This window comes from Antechinus flavipes, chromosome 1, assembly GCF_016432865.1.
Source record: "Antechinus flavipes isolate AdamAnt ecotype Samford, QLD, Australia chromosome 1, AdamAnt_v2, whole genome shotgun sequence".
NCBI lineage: Eukaryota > Metazoa > Chordata > Mammalia > Dasyuromorphia > Dasyuridae > Antechinus > Antechinus flavipes.
The window spans coordinates 354,857,430-354,883,089 of record NC_067398.1 but is presented as its reverse complement, the minus strand read 5'-3'; the positions used below and the strand labels follow the sequence as shown (position 1 = coordinate 354,883,089).

The window sequence follows — 25,660 nt, the reverse complement described above, 5'->3', positions numbered from 1 at the left end:
TGGATAATCGCTAGAACAATAAGGATGCATCCTTAGTAAAGATAATACAGCCCATTTTAGCCCCCTGTCATAATGCCCAATTTCAACTAGGGAAAGACCTCTGCCAAATTTCCATGTTATTGATGCAATCCTCAAATGTTTTAAGGATAAACTTTGTCCTCCTTAGGCTTATGCAAGTGGTATTATCCTCTGCTTCCTTGATTAAGTAACATAAATTTTATAGCTCCATTTACCTATTGGGGTCTAGGTCACTTTTATGCAGCACTTTGGTACTCAGAATGCTTATTATATATAATCCATTTTTTTTTCCAAATTGGGTTTTTAATCTTTCCTTGTGGCAAAATACGATTAACTTCAACTGTTTAACTGCATTTGAGAAAATAAATATGTTCTACACTTGTTCCTCTTTAATAAGCTAAAGGTTTGGGGAAATTGCAAGTTACAAATGTTTTCTATTTTAGTGTAGTGTATTTTTAGTTTGGTGAAGTCCTTAGCATTTGATGTTTACAATCCAATCCTTTTAATTTTCTTTTTTTCCCTTTTCTTTTCTTTTCTTTTCTTTCTTTTCTTTTTCTTTCTTCTTCTTTTTTTTTTTTTTTTTTTTTTTTTTTTTTTTTTTGTCTTTGCAGTTCCACCATGGTTTTTAATTCATCCTTCAAATCTCTATGCCTATGAGAGTATGGACATTGAGTTTGAGTGTGCTGTCTCGGGAAAGCCTGTGCCTACAGTGAACTGGATGAAGAATGGAGATGTGGTCATACCTAGTGATTATTTTCAGATAGTGGTAATTATTTTGTCATATTAGATTTGCAGCTTTTTCAAATTGTGTGGTAGTTCTTCAGTTATGTGTGGAAATGACTTTTTTGAGGAACACAGGGTCCCTGTTTCTGATTTTCAAATGTATTGCAAAGTTGATTTTCTGAAGCACTTAGTTCTTTGAAAGTACATTTTTAATGAGTTTTAAAGATATTTTTCTCAAAGCAAAAATAGTCCATGAAATGATCTGAAAAAAATCCCTGTTGTTATATGATTGATTAAAAACTTGTTATGATCACATATTATCATTTTCGAGCTAGCAAGGACAATTTAGCTTGAGAGCAAACTCATCCAAATCTCTTGGCTTTTGTATGAGTCAATAGAATCCCAATGAGGCTAAATGACTAATAACGATTACACTGCTAATTAGTGATAGAACCAGAACTAGACCCCTAGTCTTCTAATTTAATATTCTTTTGCTTTTACTATGTTGCCACTTGGGTAACATTATCTTATGCCCCAAAATTTGCATTAAGAAGACAAATATAATGCTAAGGTATTATTTCTCTAGGAAGATAGTGCAGATAACTTTTGGATCTCCTTCAGCTTCTAGAATGGTCCCTTTCTTATAGCGAATTCTTATTAGAGAAAAAAGATGGCCATTAACAGAAAAGACTAGGAATCATTACCATCATTATCATCACTTACTCAGCTTCTCTGAGACTCAATATTCTTGGTAAAATAAAGATTAAGGTGCTTTATTCTACCTATCTGATAATCTTATGGTGAGGATTAAATGAGATATTTTGTACAAAAATTCTTCATACTTCTAATACAATATACAAATGTAAGCTTTGTGAATTATGATGATAGTAATAATAGGAACATAGAAATGTAAGAGATCTCAGAGACCATCAAATTAAAACCTTTCATTTTACAAAAGACCAAACTAAGACCCAGAGATGTGAAATGCCTTGCCCAGTGTCACACATCTAGGAAATAATTGATGGACTCAGATCTTTCCAACTGCAAGCTCTGCATTCTATCCATTGTACTACTTAATTGATGCTTCCAATCTGCATTCTTGTTCTGGGCTTTACAAAATTTTCAAATGCACTGTTTTACTCTGTTTGAATTCTGGAAATAGCTTAGGTAGAAGGAAACATAATAAATACAGATTATTTATAGATCGTATTTATTATGTTTCCCTTCTACTTAAGCGCATGCGCGCTCTCTCTCTCTCTCTCTCTCCATAATACACATACATATGTATACATATAGTATAGATACAACATATGTACATATATACACACAATATACATATATGTGCATGTGTGTACATAGTATATGCATGATGTGTGAGTGGTTTTATATATATACATATATATATGTGTATGTGTATATATATACATATATGTGTGTATATATATATATATATATATATATAAATTGGTGTGTATGCGTATGTAGGAACTTGATTACAATCTTTTTGATGAAATTTATTCTTTCTTTTCTTATTTTTATATCAGATGACAAAGTAGCAAGAGACCTGCATTAAAAAGACATAGACTATCCATCTTGGATGGTTTTTGTTTTAATATTTTTCAGGAAATATAATTTGTTGGGGAATTCATATTAGTGGTTATCACATAATATATATTATGTGTACTTTGATATTATACATATTAAATCAAAGTACACATTTTCAATAACATATCTTTTTCCACAAAAATGTGTAATCATTTTTTATAATTGTAAATTACCTTCAAGGTCAAATGGTTTAATTTCTTTGTTTATATATGAACTAGTTGAGGTCCAGAAGTGAGGTAATACATTTGCCCTAGATAAAGTAGAAAGGGTAAACAAAGAAGTCTGAGTTCAGTAGTAATCTCTAAATATCCTAACTGTATATCTTTAAGTAAGTCCATCTCATCATCTCACCTTAGTGCCCCCAAGCAACATTTGAAGACTATATAAATTTCAGGGCAAGTGTCAATAAGCATGGATAAAAAGAATTTCCTTTTTAGAATTCTCTATGCCAATAAAGTCATGAAAGCATAAAAGCAAAACAAACCAAGATGATACTGGATACAGAATTATTATTCCAGGATTCTTTATTCCCTGACTCTTTATTCCTTTCTTATTCTCCTTCCCCACCCCATCCTCTTCCTCTTCCTCTTCCTCCTGCTACTGCTAGCACTGCTATTGTTAATTATATAGTTTGTAATATGCTTTATAGGTATTACTTCAACAATCCCAGGAGATAGGTGTTATTATTATTCCCATTTTAGAGTTGAGGAGATTGAGGCTAGTAAGTGATAATCTAGAATAAAACAATAAGTCTTAGAGACCATATTGGAACTCAGGTCTTCTTAACTCCAAGTCAAACATTTAGTCAACTCTTAGATGTCAGTACTATATCATGTGCTCTCCTTTGTTTAGGTTGCAGCTATCCTTTCACAGACCATGTTTTTTTTTTTTTTTTTTTTTTTTTATCTATGTGTTTGTTTTAACCATCTTTTATATGCCTTTGGTTCTTATATGATGTTTCAAAGATTGAAGGAAAATCTCAATTTTTCACCTTCCTTACTTTTTTGTATTTCAAAATAATTGTATTTTCAATTGATTTTATAAAATTTGATGGGAATAGAGTGACGATGGACAAAAGTTAACTTTGTAATGTTTTACAACCCATTAGTTCCTTTAAGTGCACTGCTGTTTGCCCTACAACTGAATTAAAAATGACCTGTCATTGGGCAATTTGAAATGTGCTGTATACGCATAAAATATATGCTGCTTGCATATAAAGGAAATTGCTGGGTGCCCTTAAGGATACATGATAAAATGTAACATTTGTTTTCTATACAGTTTGAATAATCTTTCTCCCTGCATGACTCATTACTATCAACCCATTTAAATGTCTACAGTCTTAGGGAGAGGGAAAATAAAATGCAAAATGCCTATCTCAAACTCATTGTATATTAAAAAAAAATATTTCCCCAAAGCTTTCAGAAATCTAAGTCATGAGCTATAGTGATATATAGCTATGTGTCTCTGACAGTGTAACTAATATTAATAGGAACTTTTATGAGAATTGCCAATTAGAAATTACCTATATGTAAGAATTTTATATTAGTTGAGAATTTGCGACCTGATACAGAAAACAATTAAATATTCCCAGTGAACAAATATTTTTCTCTTAATGACTTAAGGGGATGTGATTTAACATGCCTCAAATTTACACAAATAATATTTCTACTAATAACTAAAATAAACTGAGTTAAGTGTAAATTAAAAACAATCTCAGATCATTATATCTTTCTTTTCTCTCATATAAAAAGAAACAGATTGGCTTGCTACATGGAAGTGGAAGCTTATGTTCATTTAATTTAGTTGTTTGTTTTCAATGGAAGATACAAGATTATTAGAAACTTGCCAGCAAAAACCTTATTTTCCTATTTTTTTCATAAACTGAAAACTATCATACTCTAAGGATGATAGTATTTATTTAAAAAGTTGTAAACTATAAACAAAGAGATATATGAATGAGAAAAGTGAGTTAGTCATGTGTAAAAACGAGGGAGAAACAACAGATGGTCCATGTCCACTACTGGTCACAGTATAGGATCATGAGAACTAGAAGCCAGCCTCCAGAATGCTGGGTCATCCTTTGGCCCCAGGAAATAGCTAATTCTAGGATTCCTAGTTAAACTAAAATTTTTTAATTGTCCCACTGTTATAGTATCTGCCCTGTCCCCAAACACACACACACACACACACACACACACACACACACACACACACACACACACTCACACACTCACATACACTCACACACACACACACACACACACACACACACTCACACACTCACACACTCCTTTAGCAATTGTTGATATAGATCTTGCCTAGTCTGTAGAAGTGGGGTGGGGATTAAGGCAAATCATTGCTGCAACCTTTTGGCTGTTACTCACCTGATGAAGAACCTTCAATTCATATGCATATTGTCTATACTTTGTTACATCCATGGACTCAAGGTAACTAATTTAATTACAATACCAGATTACATCCTTGCTGATACATTCAGCAGATACTCATAAAATTATTCAGGTATGTTAAGATGTGTGAGTGAAATTAAGATCCATTGAGCATATCCTTTCTTCTCGGTTCTTTAAGAAACTAACAATGAGCTTGGTTGAAGTTGTAATTTGGGGCTGATTGTTTTTATTATTGTTTAAAAAAAAAAAAAAAAAAAAAAAAAACATTTCAGTCATTTGTTCTTCTCCCTAGGGTGGCAGCAATTTGCGAATCCTTGGAGTAGTCAAGTCGGATGAAGGTTTTTATCAATGTGTAGCTGAGAATGATGCTGGGAATACACAGACCAGTGCCCAGCTAATCATCCCTGAACCTGGTAAGAAGATGAAAACATTTGAAATGCTATATGTAATTAATGTGATTAGTATTTGATTTAGAATATCTAAAATGTTTCTCATATCTCTCTCAGATCCAGTTCAAAAGTATTTAGCTAAACAGGAAAGCACTATTTAAAAAAAAAAAAAAAAAACTTTCCTTGATTAAATGAGGTTTAGAATGAGAACTCATAATTTGGATAGTGTCTAAGACCAGTGCAAGATGGAAGATATTCAGAACAAATAGTTCACATCCTATGTAAGGTTAACATATTCTTTCTAACTGTGTGTGGATATGTTTTTGTTATAATGAGTAAAAAGGGAACCTTGTTTTGCAGTTTCTAATAATTGAAAAAATGGATAATGTTTAAAAATCATTGTGTTTTTGTAGCATTCATATAAAATTTGTGTTATAAATGCACAACAACATTTGGGGAAAAAACTGCTTAGGAATAGGAGAATAATCGAGAACAAGATGAAAAAGAATGAATCTTATTCAAGAAAGAAAATTGAAATTTTCTTTCACTTTTGTCTCAATATAATTTACAAAAGAACATAAATTATTCATTTTAGTAGATGTTATGAATCCTAAATGTTTTATTTCTTGTTCTCTTGTAAATGTTAACTATTTGGTTATTCTTGATCTTTTTTTTAAATTAATCTTCTAAGATGCAAGCTAAATATATTTCAATGATGGCTCATTGTCTTAGATGCTTATTTAAAATATGAATATTAAGCACTATGACCCAATTCTTTCTAAAGTCAATTATTTGAGATCTATCTAGAATGCTTACTCATGTGATTTCACTCATAATCCAAGTTGAGTGTTGAGGGGAAGATTTTCAAAACTATAGCTCTAAAGGATTAGAACAACCCATGTATTGGATGAGATGATGAACCATCATTTAAGGTCATTGATGTATCAGAAGATCTTATTTTTCAGTTTAGTGCATGTTGCATTCTTAGTCACTACATGTAGATAAATATATGCTTTAAAATAAACTGAAATAATAATACTATAGGTGGGAAGAAGAGAAACTTTCAAACAATTGCTTCCAACTCAACCAGAACTATGCACACTACATTTTGACTCACTGATGAAGATTTGGGGATCAGATTGGCACATTTTACCTCAAATTAACTTACACACAGGAAGCCTCATCACAGAGGAAAACCATAATCCAACAGGTAGCCTTTAATCACAGAAGCCAGCATTCAGCTTGGGCTCTTTGATTATTTTTCAGTAGGTATAAGCCTCGGGGAACAGGGCTACCCTTAGCAGTAATGTAGTTTAATACATTACCAGAACCTGCCTAGAGGAAACTGGATAATTCATTACTTCTTCCACCTACATGTTAAAATGCTGTCAGTAAATTCTGTACTCATGGTCAGTGTTTATTATGTTTGGCATTGGATTAGAATGAAAGCAAAAGAAAATGAAGACAAAATCCTAAAGGGCTGCAGAATACCATTGTAACTGTCTGCGTTTCCCCCTTATAAATGATGGATGACTTTTTCCTGGCTATTTAATCAGATCTTCAAACAATGCCAGTCCAATTCCTCAGAGATGTTGAGGGGGCCAGCATGCACAGATGGTGGAGAGGCAAGCTATACATATAAATTAAGTGATGGGGCTGACCATTGCGATGAGAACACAGCCCTCTCTTTTAAAAATTGGTCAATAAATGGTCAACATATATATTCAGGCACAGTGTGAACCCTGTGTTGCCCAGCTGTTCAGTTTTGGCCTGTCCATAGGCCTCTGACTGAGAGTTACCCCTGGCAACCCTAACAATCTGTTCCTCAGTAAGGTCCAGACAATGACTTATTAAAGCTGGCATTCTGTATGGGTTGATACTCAGGGAAGCATCATTAAGTTTCAGTATCATCTTTTATAAACAATTTTCACCCCCTTTTTTGGAAACTAGTCATTTAGAGAAAAAAAAATTAACATCCTATTAATCACTGAATTGAGTGAACTGCTTTCTTCTTTCTCTTGACAATACTCTGTGAGACTTACTTAGTGTTATCAACTAATTTACTGCTACAAGTTAAAGAAATCCAGCTCCTAACAGATAGAAATCAGATACTCTTTCACCTTCACTATCTATTCCCATAATTTACATTCCTTAAAATTATCTTATGCTGTTTTTGAAAGTCTAATTAATAGAAGAGGGCTTCTTGCACCATGAGAATGAGATTTACAACTTGAAGTTCAGTTTAGCACTACTGTCTACTAAAACTGGCTTAAGTTACTACGAACAGCCTTACTTTTTTGTTCTACCCCCAAAACTTAGTATGCCAGGTAGCCAATACAAAGAACTTAACTAAATATTTTATTGGTCAGTTGATCAAAGATGAGAGGAACCATGATACAGGTCCCAAAAGTCTTAGTAAAATTTTAAGATTTTTAAACCTATTTCCTAAAGCCTTAATAACTTTATACAGCAGCTTTCCAAAGCATTAGTAGCTTAAATCTGCATTAATTATTTTAGTCTTGAAGCATTCAAGATTTAAAAACTAAAATCTCAACTAAGCCTTTTGGGATATACTGAATTTTTTCCCTTTTATTAGACATGTAACTTTCTTGTTATTGATAGCAATTTTTGATGATAAGATTCCTATTCCTAATGCATCTTAGTACCTACTCTACAATATCTAGAATTATAAATTTTTGTGGGGAGATACTGAAAGATTAAATAAATTTCCCAGAGTTTCACAGTCAATTTTTTTCAGAAGATAGATTTGAAACCTGTTTTTGTTGTTGTTGTTGTTGTTGTTTTTTGACTCTGAAACTGGCTTTCTATAATGTTATGTCAAAATACTTCTATTTAGAATGAAACTATTAATTGTATAATAATGAATGGAAAGTTAGCTCTATTGCTTTGATTATATCACTTGTGTATCTGTTAGATGTATATTAGCCAATAATAGATAATTTATATATAAGAAGTGTCTATCCTGAACCAAATTTGAGAGGAAAACATACTACTAAATGTGATGCCATGTATGATGAGCAAATGGGGGCAAGGGAGTCTACTTTATGGGATTAAAGAGAAGACAAATACTAAAACTCAGAATAGTTAGTACATGCATTGGTCAGAATGAAAAATGATAGGAACAGTTAGGAAATTTGTAAATCAAAGGATAGAATATGCTAATGTTTGAGGAGAAAGAAAGAAAATAAGAAGTCACAACTGAACTCGCTATCTAAGTCACTTTCTTGTCCCTCTTCTAAGTATTCTTATTATGCTCTGAGTATCACTGAATACTCATCCTTAGTATAAGTCAACTTGGAACAGCTGAGGTGAAAATAATAACTGCAATAAGTACTTCTTGGCATTCAGAAAGCAAGAATGATAGAGTAGAAGCTAGAGAGAACAATTTGAAATGAATATGGAAAATGAGTAAGGAAATAATTGGAATCCCTGTTAAAGATGTGACATGATATTTTATTTCCAAAACTGCTAAAAAAAAAAAAAAAAAACCCTTGGGAAAAAAGTCAAGAGATTGTAAGAAGAGTAAATCCTATTAGAAATCACCACCAGTTTGGCCCATGAATTCAAGCTTATTATGTACCAAGTCATGTTCCCCAGAGTAACTTATAGTGCGTGCCTCTCACTTTAACAAGAACATCCTTTCATACTGCTGTTATCTGCATTCCCCAAAACCACTGTTATGATGGAGTTCTACTGTACTAAGGGAAATATATTGCTTAGGCATTTAGAAAACTGTGAATTGCTATCAATTACCTGTCCTTCCTCACAAAGGTTATGATTAAGAATGATGTTGAATTTTGCACATCGCATGGCCTAGAATTAGATAAAGTTATTTAAGGGTAGGCTTAAGCTTTAAGGCACCAAATGTACAAGTTGTACCCTGAATTTATTTATTTTTTTTTGTATGTAGTGCCTTATCAATTTGAAGAGAAAAATTGGAAAAGCTAAAGGGCAAAAAAAAGTCTATAGGCAACAACTGATTTTTTAAACTGCATTAACTGCCACTAATTACAACATTTCTTCCTGAATGTTAATTTTTTTTTTTACACCATTACTTCAATGGGATTGTGTGAGGGGATGAGTAATTGCACAATTAGTCTTAACACTTCAAGATCTGTTAGGATTTAATTTGCCAGCACAACAGCACCAAAGTGACTGTGTAAGAGAATGTAGCTAACACTAAAGTGATATACTTCCTAATCTGGCATGAGTTACTGGCAGACAATTAAGTATAATTATCAATACTTACTACAGAAAGTAACTATGATTTAAGTTCTTCATTCATTGTATTGGATGTGGGGGTAAAAAAGTTCTTTTCAGATGCAGTGAACCAAAAGTGTTTCTTATTCAGTGTCACAAACTGAGAATTCTATGTATAGAGTGTGTCAGTTAGCTTGAGTTTTTCAGATTTGTCATACCAGAAATACGGTGTTCTCAGATATAATGGGAGAACCTTGTTAAAAAAGCTTTGCCACTGAGTCAAAGGCAAGAAAATATTTTCCATCCTAAGCAGAGACAATTAAATTGGAATGTCTTCAAATCAATATGCACCCAATAATATTTTGCTTTAAAAAAAACCAAAAAACAACTTTCACTATTTAAGCCATTTCAGGCTCTTTCATATATAAACTAACATAGTTTAAATCTATTCTTTCTATTAAATAATTGTAAATTTCAATATTAATTTTAAAATGAAACTATTACAGAGGCTTAAAAATTTTACCCTTTATTATTTTCTTTGTTTTGGATCACTTTAGGAAAAACAGTTTCTTTTCATCAAATAAAATTTTCTATACCAACCAAGAACAGTTAGTTCTTTCCTTTACTATTTCATCTCTCTAATTCAGAGCATAATATCATCAATCTGGTTCCTTGGTCTATCTCTGCTTTCATTGAATGGAGCTATGATGGGAACAAATATAGGAGAACGTGAAAAAAAAAAGTCATTTACTTGACCATGGAAATACTTCACATTTATATGATAAAGCAAATGACCATCCCTTTTTTTTTTTTTTTTAGGTCAGATCTCCTCATGTGTTTCCCCTTTAATTTGTTTCAATATCAGTAATATTACCCATTTATGTGGTAATTCTGAGACTACATCGTCACACTTTCAACCTTTAAAAGACTTTAAAAGTAATATGCTAAAGTTCTAGGGAATCAGCATATTCTTCCATGGCAGTGAGTCCCTTGATTAATAAAATGAGATGAAATAATCTCTTTCTAAGCCAAGATTTTTTATTTATTTGTTTGTTTGTTAGTTTTTTTTCCCTCCATTGAAAATGATGTAGATTACCCACAAATTCCTATTTTTCTAAGTTTTACCTTTAAGAATAATTTTTTTTTGACTATGCATTCTGGTGGTTTGTCTGCAGTGGGAAAGTGTTTTAACTTTTTATAGTATTTGTAAATTAATTATTTCTTTGCTCTCCAGGAACTTAGTAGTTTTTTTTAAAAAGTTGCATATTTGCAACTACTGACATGCCATCATATTTCCATTTATTTTATGTGATCCATTTTCAACAATATCAAAAAAAAAATCCCTCAATAACAACAACATATATTTTGAAAGCAAGTGGTAAGGTATGCTGAAGGATCATGTAGATATAGGTAGTATTGGGCAGATAGAAATACATCATCGAATGATAGATTCAGAACTGAAAATGTTCTTATGTGTCATATAAGTTAACACCCTAACTTTACAGATGTAGGACTTAAGTGAGCTGGCTAGGATTATATAACTAGTAAGTTACACAAGTGAACTCAGGTTCAAGGTAAAAAATTCAGTGTTCTTTCTACTATACTCCTAAATTGGTCAGAAATTTCCAATTAAAATATTGATATGTCTACTAGTTCCTTCAAAAAAGTTTCAATTTCAGGTGATTTTTTTTTTCCTTCATCATGATCACTTGGAACCATGTAAGCATAATTTAATGGGTAAGGAAAGGCTACTCTGGGGTTATTTCTGAAAAATTCAGAACCTCAATAAATTTTTTCTGGTTTCATGGGTAAGCAAATTTTTATGAGAAAGGAACATTGATTCTATGAGTCATATTTACAGTATATATAACTACACATTAATGTGTATTAATTAGATAATGCTTATATGTACATATTTAATCATTAAGAATTATACAGGTAGATAAACATGTACATATCTAATGTATATATATCTAAATGGATATGAACATGCATACATATATGTTTGTTTAGTCTATATACATATAAAATAGAAGTGTGCATGTATATATAGACAATCAGATAGACAGATACTTCAGACCATTTAAGGACCAAGGGGTTTTTATTATATCACCACATAACTGAAATAAAACAAAACTTTTTGGTAAAATGAATAGCTTAGGAACAAGAGATACTATATAGACTACACAGATTACTTATCTATATATCACTAAAAATTTTTATTTGAAGTTTTAATAATGTATTTTATTTGTTAAACCACAGTAAATTTCTATCCCCATGTCTCATGTACCTTCCCTTATAAGAAAGAAAATAGTTAAGTGATATCAAATGACTAAATGACTATATCTCTGCAACATTTGGTCCCATTATTTTTTCTACTTCTCAGCCAAAATAAGAGGTGTGTTTTATTTTATTGGTCTTTTCCCCCACCACTAATGTTTATTAATCTAGGAATTTCCAATATTTAGCTCCACTTAGTTATTTGTAGTCTAAACATTTCACTTTGGTGGGTGGGGAAGGGTAAAGGACAGAGAAAGTTTCCTTTTTTATAATTATATCTTTAAGTAAATGTAACCTACTACAGGATAGGACCAAGTAAAGAAAGAGTACATGTGGAATCAAGTAAAACATACCAGATAGCCCTTTTTACTCTAAAACTATCCAAAGTTATCTGGTTTGGATGCCTTTCTTTTAAGATGTACCATACCAATTTAAAAATAATGTGAAATTGAGATTATTTGGGCATAGTGCTAATTTACTTTCTAGAATTACTAAAGGATAGTTAATGTAACAAATGAATGGTATACCTACATGGGAATACCAGTGTACTCTTTTTTATTGAATTAAAGAAGCAATTGGCTGGCAGGCCCTTGAGTGAGACATTTGATTTTAAGTTCCAGCTTCTATCACTTGCTAGCTGTGTGACCTAAAGAAAGTACTTCAAGCTCTCTGACACTTAATTTTGTCATCCATAAAATGAAGATGTAATACCTGCACAATCTATCTCATAAGGCTATTATATGGAAGTGGTATTTACAACATATGACACTATGTGAAAATGAGCAATTATTTTTTATTTTTTATGAGTACTGTTTTAGTAAGGAAAAAAAAAACTCAATAGACCAGTGGTTTGACTTAAATCATGGCTCTATGATTGAATATACTAGCCATTTTAATTAAAAACACATATATCTTATGTAAATGTCAAGATGTTATCTAAAAGAAATGATTCCATAAAATATTAAACAATGAGTTCTTGACAAAATATCATATTAGTAGTATCAATAATCCAAAAGTGTATGATTTTAACACCTTTTTGAATACCCTTTCCACTGCTTTCACTGTCATTGCAGAAACAGGTGAAAATTGCACAGAATTGGGGGTCATCTAATTTTTTTTCTTATAGTGATCTACACCCCAGTGATTAAACTTTTGTGGAAATAGCCAGGTGGGTGCTCAAATTAGTTAGTATGGCACCAACATCATACATGAAGTTTTCCAACTTGGTAGAATTAATAGATAAATGTTTAGAAAACTATTTATGAAACATTTACCATCTGCCAAGCACTACATAGGGTACTGGATATTCAAAAATAAAAGTGAGGTGGCCCCTGACTTCAGAGAAGTAATTTTCTAATAAGAGGAGAAAATATACATAGGCAAATGGAGGACAAAGAAGATTATTTTAGTTTTGGAAGCCAAATGGATGGTGAGTGAAACAATGTAGCGTTTCCAGAGACATTGGTAGAGTTTCTTTGATTACAGTTACTTGTTCTTATAAGAAGACAACTCTTTTTGGGGGAGGGAGATGTTGAAGAGAAATGAACTTTATAGTTTGCTGGTATAACTTAATAAAATCAAAGATCACTTATTTACCATAATGAGGTACTGGGATGGAATTTGTGGCAGTGTCAGATATGTCTGGTTAGGAGGACATATTAGGTGAAAAGAGAAGTATGGATAAAAGCTTTGGAAAACAAATTTTCCACTGATGTTGCTTATTGGCTTTTCTAAATACAAGGTATGAGTCAAAATATAGGGAAACAAAAGAATGTCTGTGAAGAGGAGGAGCTTGTTGGAAGATCTTAACACACACTTGTTCTAGAGTCAAGTTACAATGTATCTGACTATGGATCAGAATGCTCTACCAGAGCTTGGGTATAAATATTAACCTTTGGATAGATTCTCTAATTTTGTGCATCTTGAATTTCTTCTGAGCTACTTCAATTCTGTTTTGCTCATAGAGCACAATACTTTCTCTGATGAGGGTACACCATGTTGAGCAGTCCTGTGCAGTGCAGTAACACTGCAAGTAGAGCAATGGATGGATCAAAATGATGTCTGTTGGCTCTGCTTATTTTTATTGTATAGGAGATAGAGTTAGGGGATTGGAGTAGATAAAAAAAAATGATTAGGCAAACCTGTTCGATTATAAGATGGACCATGATTGTTTCTGTATTAATGAATAAAAGAAAGAATGAATGCAAGAAATACTATTTTAAAAAATGAAATGAGTGATTTTGTAATTAGTCCTAGAGGAGACTTATGGGAAACAGAGAAAAATTACAATAATGGTAATTAAGGACTTATTAAGGGAATTGACATTGTCATAAGCATCCTAATTCCCTGATGAGCTATGGGTTTGTTTTTTGTTTTTTGTTTTTTTCTTTTTCTTTCCTCACTGATAAAACTCATTCTCTTACCATACATATAACTGTGCATGTTTCCCAAGACTGAGGAGAGGACTCCTACAGAGCTGCTATTTTGAAATACAGGGCAAAGGGGTTATGTTGGGGCATGAGGCAATAAAAGTATGTGTCTCCAGAAACTCTCAAGACTGAAAAATATAGATATGATTTGTTGTTAATATCGGAAAGGAAAAAATCACCATCTTTCCCTTCTGTCTCTCCTATCAGTAGTATAAACATATTAGAGAGTCAAGCATTAACTTAAAATAGGAAGGACAAACTTTGGCTCTCTGCCACCTGGAAACAAAATCCATTTAATTTACCCTGACTATCCTTGTTATAGTGTTAAATATAGACTAAATAGTTTAATATGGATTTATGTAATGAGCTCACAAATTGATTTTGCAAAGCATACGTGCTTTAGGAAATAGCTGCTTACTCTGCTCCAGACTAAATTATGAATGCTTAGCAGACCTTTGTGGTTTGACTGATAGGGAATCTGACCTACTGCTGTTGCTCCTTTTCTCCTTTCCCTATTTCCCCCCTTAAAATAGTCCACCACCCCAATCTGTACGCTTGAAAACAATGAACTAAAGGCTACAGCCATCTCCTAGGGGAAGCAGCCTTCATTCTGTAGCAATGCTAATGCCTTATCTCTGAGTGACAGGGGAAAAATAGGCTCCCTCACTCTGTCTGTAATTCCCTGTCTTCTTCTTTTTCTCTGTTCAAAAATAGTCATATGTACCTTATTTAAACATTAATTATTTAGCCTGGGCAATGTGCAGATAATTTGTAAAATGAAATACCTTATAAGTTTGAAGATGAATCCAAAGAGGTACTTCTTTCCCTCAGCTCTCTCCCTTCCCTTATCTCCAGTGACTAGAGTTAAATATAATTGTAATTGGTCACTGGATGGGTCTGACACTGTCAACCTATCATTTTGGGACTGGATCCTGAAATTTGTAATTATAATGTCCTTTATCTCCATTTAAATTCAGCAGTGTCCTTACATTACTATTCTTTCCCTTAAAATGTGGGAACTTGGGAGTGGGGGTTGTGGATATTTAGGAAAGAGAGCTTTGCCTTCATTGAAATCTACACTTTTCCACAGTTATGTTCCATTTCTCTAAGGCACCTTAGACCAGAGAGACTGGCCATCAAGAATGGTAATTCAACAATATTAGAGTGCTTAATCTAAAATCTGTCCTTGTCAAAGGAGAACATGTTGGTCCCTGCACAGCAATAATGGGAATTTCACTATAGCACAAGACTCAATCAGAGTTTTCAACTGTCTTCCTTTAAATTATGTTCTATCCTCATTAGTTTACAAGTATTGTTGTTTTTCTTGGGGGAGGGGGGAAATTAAAATTTTCACTTTTAATATCAATATAAAAATATTGAATATTTTCAGTTTTATCTAAATAAGAAAGGCATCTTGGTATAATGCTGGTCACAAAGAGAAAGCTCTGAGGTTAGAAAGACCAAGCCCTGCCTTTGATATAAATTATCCAAGTAATCATGAGAAAGCCAATTTATCTCTCAGTGATCTTAGGCATCTTTCTAGGTCTCTAATTTTCAGACAAAAGTCCCAGTCAGTACTAAATAAGGGGGTTTGCACAATAGGAATTTCCTAGCCACAAGAAATCATAGATTTGCATCAAAACATCTAAACAGATATAAATACATTCACCCTGTTTATAAGAAATATGGATTATGAGAGCAAGAGATATTTCTTTTACCGTAGCCTGCAAACTGAATTCTTGCTCTACATAGTAGTCCTTTACTTAAACAGATTCTCAAACACTTCTTGGCCATCATTTCAAGTCTGTTCTTACATTGCCTTTCTCTTATCTAAAGTGAAAATACTCCTAGGGATCTTATTTTTGACAAAGCTCTTGACATCTTCTAAAAGACACAAAAACACATCTGAGCATAGAAGTATATAGGGATATGTTAGCATCTTGGAATTTATAGTTATATTACTTTGATAATAAGTACTGAAATAATAAAGATCAACTTATTCTCCTATCTACAAAGTCTTGTGGGAGGGTAGACACTTTTTTAGAAGTGTGAGAATACTAAATAGCCAAAGAATTACTATTCATCTGAAAGAATTGTGACAATTGTAAGCTACTATTTCCTAACTTAAGCTTGCTTTACAAAATCAATTTCATGCTCTAAGGATACCTAACGACTTGAAGATTTCATGCAACATTCAAAAGTGTCCAATGTGCTACTAGAGAATGTCACATTGTGACTTGTAATTTTACTCTCTTCAATTTACTCTATGTTCAACCCAAACTTGAGAACTCTATGATTTCCCATCTTCTCCTTCATAGAACATGTCCATTGATATTGCCAAATGTATCTGTTCCTTGGTACATGATAGTCCTTAATTTTGGAAATGCAATATCATTTCTTTTTGAAGTTTTGTTCATTCTTTAAAATCCATCTCCAAATCTGTCTATTCCAGTAAACTTTCTACAAACTACTTAATTATCTTTCCCCCTTTAGAACCTACATAATATTTTGTCTTGTATTCTTTTAATGCATTGATATAATTTAATAAATATTAGTTATGTATGTTTGGTGTTATATCCATGATTAAACTCTAAATTTCCTGGGGACAGACACCATGTTTAGAAAGGATTCATCATTTAAGGATGATATAAGTGCATAATGAGGGAATGAATGAGTCTCCATTTAGATAACAGGATTCCAAAAATCAGGCAAGCTAGAACACTGGGAAAATCTAATAAGATTACATTTAACAGTAAAATCCTGCAATGTCTTAATCTTGGATTCTAGGAATCATTTCCATAAATATAAGAGGTTTCCTTAGCATTTTGTTTTGAAAAAACAAAAAATGATCTGAGGATTGTGTGTGTGTGTGTGTGTGTGTGTGTGTGTGTGTGTTCTAAATGCTCACTATGGATTAAATGAAGCCTCTCAAATTAATTCCAAAGTACTTTGTATTGAAGAACACAATATTGTCTCTTCCCATAGTCCCACTGTGATCTATCCTGATCAGACCGTATTTAGACTATGGAGTCTAATATTTGGCACCACATGTTTTGATGCACTATGATAATTTTGGAAGCCAAGTGGAAGATATATGAGGATCTTAAAGTTCATACTATATAAGGAAAGATTAATCAACCTAGGAATACTTAGACTAAAGAGAAGAAGGCTTAGTGTGAACATGATAGCTAGTTTCTGACATGAAAGAGGCATTTGACTTTGCTTAATGCAAATGACAGAAATAAGAACAACAGATAGAAGTTAGAAAGAAGAGATTGGGGAAAATAGCAGAAAAACAATAAATAATTTTCTTCAGGTCTTCTATGAAGGATCCAAGAAAAGCCTCTTACCCAAAGGGAATGGGAAATTCAGGGAGAAACCACAGTTAGTATTTTTATATCCCAAGTCAGTACAGGGAAATAGCCAATAGGGATCCTAGAGAAAGAGGTCCAAAGAAAAAAATCCAGAGAAATAAGCTGCATACCAAGGAGTGTAGACCATGGCTAACATAAACCATGGCTAACATTGCAGTTGTATTACTCTGATACCTGAGTCAGGCCTTGGATCCTTCTAGCACAAACTGAGTCTAGAGCCTATGGTTCATGTATCTGTTCAGGAATCACAGACCTAATGTTTACCTGCATTTGTGTTGTCCTGACTCCAGAGCAAAGTTTTGGAAGGAAGGAGGCTGAGGACTATGAGTGTACTAGAGCAGAGAATGCTGTCTAGGAGTGTAACTATAAACTTTTAGTCTCTTTGGTTCCAGAACAGGATTTTCTGAATTCAATATATAGACCTAAGTGGAGAAAGTAATATGGACCAAAATTATCTAAAATTCTGTCCTTCTAAACTTGAAGAACCTTTCAAGGAGCTGATATGGGATGAGTTTAGAGCCTTTTTGTTGAAGCTTCAATATCACCCAATTGCAAACTTGGATTTAGAGTTTATAACCTCAGAATTATAGGGCATACCGCTAAGAGTATACTGAAGATTTAAACATCCCTATTCTGCTTGAGTTGTTCATGTGACCTAAAACCAAATGATCAAAGGAAAACACAACAACCCCAAGGTCAATTAGACTACTTGGGGAAAAATAATGCAAGAGGTTTTTTGTTTATTTGTTTTTCAATTAAAAAATCATATTAAAGAAATGACAATTTTAAAAGAAAGAATTGGAAGGAGGATTAACAATTTACAGAAGAGATGCAAAACATCTCAGTCACAGATTATATGAAAATTAAAAAAAATAAATTTTAAAAAATCTTTAGCATTAGAGAGTGGGTTTAAAAAGAAAGAAACAAAAAGCAAAAACCTGTGATTGAATACTGGGAATGGGAAAAAGAAAGGAGCAGAAATAAAGAAAGGGAAAAGCATTAAAGAATAGAATATAGGGAAATACATAATTAATGATCATATCTCTAAGTGTGAATGTGGTGAACTCACTTATTAAATAGGAGAGGATAGAAGAATGAATTAAAGAGCAGAAACCAATAATATATGGACTACAAGAAACACAATTAAAATAGAAATAAAATCATACATCATACAGAGTAAAATTAGATTCTGAGCAACATCTGTTATACTTTAAATAAGTTTTTATAAAAAGAAATCGAAATCATGATCTCACATTAGACAAAAAACAACAGACTTGATGAAAAGAGAAACAGCAAAAGTACATTATGCTTAATGACACCATAGACAAAGAAGAAATAGAAACACTTAAACATACATGTACCAAATGAAATAGCATATAAAAACTTAAATTCAAAGTTATACAAGTTATAAATAGAAAAAATATAGTAAAATTACAATAGCTGGAGACTTAAATGTACTCCATTCAGACCTATCTCAATATAATATAAATTAAATAAGAAAGAAATAGAGTATCTGAATAGAAATTTAAAACATTAAAGATGAAAGATCACTGGTGGTTAAAGACATGGAATAGAAAGTAGTATACTTATTTCTCAGCACTGGATGGTACCTTTGCAAAATGACCACATTTTAGGATTTAGTTGTTTTTTTTTTTTTTTTTTTTTAAAGACAAACAAATGTAGAAAAGCTTAAATGTTAAACATAGCTATGATAGTACCAGGGTTCTCCTATTTCCTTGAACTAGGAATTTAGTTTTCCCTGAAACTTGTAGACTTTTGCCTGAAAGTCTACAAAAATATCCCTTGTACTTTATTGGTGTTTGCCTGACTTAATGCAGTTTTCTAGTCACTTAAAGACATACATAGTTCAACCTAATAGTGATATTCTTTTGATTTGATGGATTTTTGAGGACAATATAAGTCTCTGTACCCTCTCCTGATAAGTAGTTTTGTTTCTTTCTGAAACTTGGGGACTAGAGAATCTAAGTGTTTCTTTGCATATCATTGCTGTTATATGGCACAGTAAATCTCTTTTGTTAACTGTTCAGTGACTTCAAAGTGACCTAGTTGTTCCAGTGTTGAACATAAACTAAGAGGCTGTTGATAATAGGTTCCCTTTTAACAACATCCTTTACTAAGCTCAATGAAATAAAAAAAAATGTTTAATGAAGTTCTTAAAAGTGGGATTAGCATGAATTCTCCGAGTAACGTAATCAGAAGAATTATGGGGTCAAATGCAGCCAAAATTAGAAAGAAAACAATTAACTGAGGAAAAAAAATATTTGAAAGAAGTTTTACTGATAAAGCATTCCCAAAATAAATGAGGAAATGCACAGGAATAATATCCTCTAGGTGACATATTTTCAAAAGATATAAATAAGTAGGTCTTAAAGAGGAAAAATACATCCATCAATAAATATATGCAAATATAAGAATTCTGAGATTTCACCTCACACTCATCAGATTAGTTAAACTGACAGAAAGTGAAAATGACAAATGTTGAAGGAACTTCAGAAAAGTAAGCACATCAAGGCATTGTAAGTGATGTAGATTATTTTTTCTTTCTGGTCCAGCTATTCTGAAAAGCAATTTGAAACAATGGCCCAAAGTCACTAAATTGTGCATAACCTTTACCTCACAAATCCCATTAATAGCTTTATGTCCTAAAGATATCAAAGAAAGATGAAAATTGCCAATATATTTAAACATATTTATAGTGTGTGTGTGTGTGTGTGTGTGTGTGTGTGTGATGACAAAGAACTAGAAACCATGGGTATGTTCATCACTTGAGTATTGTCTGAACAAATCATAGCAAATTGCTGTACTAGAATACTATTATTCCATATGAATAATATGCTTCATAGTTTCAGAGGAACCCAAAACTTTTTCATAAGAAGTGGCACAAAGTGAAGTTATAGAACCAAAAATATAACTTATGCAATAACAACTTTTTAAAGATAAACAACTTTAAAAGACTTAAGAATTTGGATCAATTTAATGATTAATCATAGTTCCAAGGGACAGAAAATAATGCACCAGGTTTCAACTTTCCGAAAGAGAAATAGACTTTAAGGTATATAATAAATATATATAATTTTTGTCTATGCCAATGTGAAAATTTATTCTGCTTGACTATGGGTATTTGTTACAAAATTTTATGAGAAAAGAATGAAAAAATAAATGCTAATTGAAAACTGTTGGGTTGTTTCTGTTTTTTAAAGAATTGATGAATTAAATAAATTATAGAAATAGATGATGTAATCATAGAAAATGCCAACAATAATACAAAATTTGTACATAAAGCAGTATTTATGGGAAAAGATACCTCTAGACATTATCAACATAAGAATGAAAGAAAAACATTGAATTGGGCAGGAAAGAAAAATAAAAATATAATTTCAAAATCAAATACCAAAATGAAAATTCAAAAATCAAAGGTGCAATTAACAAAATTGAAAATAAAAATTTATTAATTAGAATTATTTCAGAATCAGATTTTTGCTGGGGTTTCCAAGGAACTTAATATGGCAACTATCAGATATGTCATCACTATAACCTTCGATGTATGAACAAAATAAAAGATATTTGTCAACACATTGATAGAGTCAACAGAGCTGTTGGGGAGCTCTGAGACAACATATTACTTTGCATGAAAATTTGCCAAGCATGTCAACAGCTAACAGTAGTCATTTTCATAGGCAACTAGTAGATAGAGTGCTGGACTTAGAATTAGGAAGACCTAAGTTTAAATCCAGCTTCTCTTACTAAGTGAAGGACCATGAGCAGATTAATTTCACTTCCATTTGCGTCACTTTCTTCACAGATATTAAGAGCATCCTATGGGTATGGAGAGGACAAAATGCAATACTACGTTTAAGCATTTTGCAAACTTGAAAATATTATACAAATATTAGCTATTATTTTGATAATTTCAGATAGCCTGAAATGAAAGAAATGTAGATGAAGATTACAAATCCTTAAGTTTGAAGCACCACAAAATTCATGTAATCTGATCTATAAGTGACCATGAAATCTTTATCCTTCAGCCCTGACAAGTTGTCAGTCTCTGTTTCAAAGATAATTTATTTTCTTTTCCTCTATCTTTAAGTTGATATTGATCCATAGGACAATTTTTGGATCAAACTGCTCAAATAATTCTGAATATTTCAAGTTGAACTATCAGCAAATTCACACATCCCATCTTGGCCACAATAAAAATATTAGGCATTTCTGTGAATTTACTACTGTTGTTATTTCCTTCTTCATAAGACACATATAGAACTGGAATAAACTTTAGAAACCATCCAGTGCAGCCTTTTCATTTCACAAACCTAGGTTAAATGATTTCCCCAAGGTCACACAGGTAGTAAATGACAGAATTGGAATCTATGCCTAGATGTATTAAGTCTTAAATTTAGTGATCTTTCCCCTTAAGTATACTATGAGTTTTACAGAATTACTTATTAGATGAAATGAAGAAAGAAATTTACTATTTTAAAACATGAAACCATTTCTTTTCTGGCTGTAACATAGGCATATGATATTGGGCATCCACTGATTTTGAAACACAGTTGGGGGAAGAATAGCATTTTTAGATATATGTCACAAAGGTCAGACTTGTATTGTGGGCTCAATAAATATTAATGCAAAACAACCAATCTCATCAAGAAAAGTAATATAAGTACCTAGATTTTTATATAAACTACAAATCTAGTACTCCATTTCAGCAAAACTAATTAATTTATTCTTTCTTATATTTTTGCTACACAGAATCACTTGAAAATGATGGTATTACTACTCATAGCAGTAATTTCACACTGTTTTACATTATATTTACTTTTCATATGATTAAAGATAATTGTCATGTACTCTTCATTTTGATTAATAGATAAGAATAACCCACTACCTGAATTGCTAGTAAATTTAAAAAGAACAAGAAGAATCAATAAGTATCAGACATTAATAATATAAAAACTCTTATGATATATTTATTATGGGTGCCTTTTTTGTATTAAGAAGAAAAAGCTGATATTTTCTTTCTTCCTTTTTATTTCAATTTAAAATTAATTTTAATGTAACCTTAATGATCATCAATGAATATAAACATTTCAGGATATGAAGAGAAAGAATGAAGATTGCATATAAAGAACAAGGAAGAAACTATGAACTATATACAATTTGATTTATTTTTTGGTATATTCTTTCCATTTTTTTTTTGGTACCATGCATGGCTTAACCTTGTGGGAAATGTTCTCTTTAAAAATTAAATTATTTTATATAATTATAATCTTAAACCCCATTCTATATACATATATGAAAGTGTATATATAGCATATATTTATATTGCAGATGATTTTTTACTTTTAAGCCACAATGATTAACCATACAATGCTTAGAAAATACAAACATTCTAAGTGCTTAACAAAGGTTTATTGATAAGTATGACACCATTATAAAAGACATGTGTGTGTGTATATATATATATATATATATATATATATATAGGCACATAACTATGTTCTCTTTTGTTTCGTTTTATATTCCTTTCCTGTTTTTCTTTTTTTTATTCTGTTTTATTTAAATAAAATAAAATTTTTAAATGTTTGTTTAAAATTTAGGTGTTAATGTGCATATATAATTCATTTGTACATACATATAATAAATTCTTATGTAACATAGTAAAATAGCAAGGCAAGTTAAGGAGCAGAATTAAAGCAAAGAATCAGCAGTCATAGTAAATAGTAAATATATATATATATATATATATACACACATAAATACACACATAAATATATCCATTCTTAACTATATTGTGCTTGTAAGCAGTGGTGGAGATGAAAGTGGGGGGAAAGAATAAAATAAAAAAGGTACACAGCAGACAACAAAAGAACAATTTATAAGGAAATAAAGAATAGATGGACACTCATGAATAAGATTTCTTCTATTAATATGTATACTTTCTTAAACTGGTTGTCTCATATTTTGCATTATCCCTCATGATTGACTAGGCACATAACTATGTTCTCTTTTGTTTTGTTTTATATTCCTTTCCTGTTTTTCTTTTTTTTATTCTGTTTTATTTAAATAAAATAAAATTTTTAAATGTTTGTTTAAAATTTAGGTGTTAATGTGCATATATAATTCATTTGTACATACATATAATAAATTCTTATGTAACATAGTAAAATAGTGTTGCTTATAACATTGTGACTTACAATGTGTGTGCTTATGAAATTAAATGATACGTCCAGCTTCATACAGCTAGTTTGTTTCAGAATCAGGTCTGGAACCTAAGTCTTCAAACCCATTCTTCATCCACTAAGTCACATTGTCTCTATCTGTATAATATTTTCTACTGTTTAGTCTTAGCTTATAATTTTAGTTTCCCCTTCTCTTTTGGAATATATCCTCCATGTAAATGTGACTATCTACATACCAAACAAAACTGATCTCGCTTTAATAAATACTTGTTCAATTAAGTTCTGACTTGCTATAAATGTTTGATTATATAGTATATACTTGTATGTATTTGGTATATGTACATACATGAGTGGTACAGTAAGTAAAGAGAACTTTGGAAAAGCTGTCATTTCTCTTTTCTACTGAGGTGTAAAAACTTCTTCCCTCAACTTCAAATCACCTTACCTCACTCTTCTCCCTTCCTTCATTGAGGAGTAAGAAAAAGAGTAGTTTGGTACAGTGTGGAGGTTAGAAAGATGAAAAAGAATCATTCTTTCCTTTACTGGTTCTCTCCCTTAATAAACCTACATACATACTTTTCTTCATCTTCTTTTTGTAAACATACACAAAATAATAACAATTCTACAGTTTTTACTTCTAAACAAGACCTTATTTCAAGTATAAGGGTTGCCATAGATGTACAACTAATTTTATAGAGACACTAAAAAAAATTCTAAAATGTTATGACTAATTTTTGTTAAAATATCATAATTTCCTAGTAATTTACATTTTCATCTCAAATTTTATCATTTGTATTTCTGATTAATTTTGGTTGGTAGGGGATACTTTCTCTTTCCTTATTTGATTAATGATCTATAGAATAGAAAACATTTAAATGAGTTAGAAAAGGTTTATATTTAAGACTTCCTTTTATGAAGAGGACAATCTCTCTCAAATGTATCTGTTCAAAAGATGGAATTTTAGCATTTCTCTTTTAAAATGATGTCATTAATCTCAAATATATCCTTATTGTCATGTATAATAAGAATGATATTACCTTTGTTTTATCTTTAAATTTTTACATTTTGTGTAAAGGAAGAAAACTGAGCAAAGCATAACTACACATTGTAGCCACTATAGTCATGCTCTAAAGAATACATGTTTGGTTATGAGATGTAAGGGGGTGGGTCACTGAGTTTGCTACCATTTTGATAGACAACTTCTCTGACAGCTGGGATCTTAACAGAGTGTACGAAGCTTGGTTCAGCACTCCAACATCAGTTCCACATCCTGAAGCTGTAATTCAACCTTGAAAGGCTCTATCCTAGCAGGAATTAAGCTCAACCATCTATCACATATGAGCAAATCAGAGAAGGGGGTGGCTTAAAGGGCAAGTGTTAAGTTGGAAGATGTGAATCTGGGAGTTCAGATAAATGTAATGTTCAATGTACTAGCACTTCATGTAGTAATTAGGGTTTCTTGAGACCTTGTTTTTTTTTTTTTTTTCAGCTTTGTCAAATTGAGACAGAAATTAAGTCTAAGACCATGATGTGAAATGAATTATTTATAGCAATGTACCTGTTGAAGTTTTGCTTTTCCTTTTCTAATTTCTCAAAAGAAATATATGTAAATCAGATATAAGTATATAGTTAATATCAATTTTTGCAATCATATATAAGCTACATGTGACATATTTGTGTATTTATATATATGATGTATATACACAAATATGTATGTATATGCGTGACCTGACTGTCAATTTCTATCTCCCTCTCATATTAATATCTATATGAGATATTTGTGTATTTATATATATAATACATATACACAAATATGTATGTATATGCATGACCTGACAGTTTGTCAATTTCTATCTCCCTCTCATATTAATATCTATATGGAAAAATAAATATATGCACACACATATATAAACATATGTGTGTTTATATTCATTTTTGTTATTCTGCTAATAAAAAAGGAAATTTGAATTTGTAGCCTTGGTCTCAGAATCCTCAATCCTGCAAAGACCTTCC

The 25,660-nt window shown here is 31.6% G+C and overlaps 1 protein-coding gene across 1 annotated transcript in view; it reads left to right on the top strand.

Moving 5' to 3' along the window:
* Window positions 1–646: 646 nt before the first annotated feature.
* The window catches only part of LOC127545804 (netrin receptor DCC-like), a 287,141-nt gene continuing 262,127 nt past the window's right edge, over window positions 647–25,660 (top strand). The window contains exons 1-2 of the mRNA XM_051973316.1: window positions 647–784; window positions 5,047–5,167. Of these exons, the coding sequence (XP_051829276.1) occupies window positions 680–784; window positions 5,047–5,167 (226 nt within the window). The 5' untranslated portion in view covers window positions 647–679. The remainder of the gene's footprint in view (window positions 785–5,046; window positions 5,168–25,660) is intronic.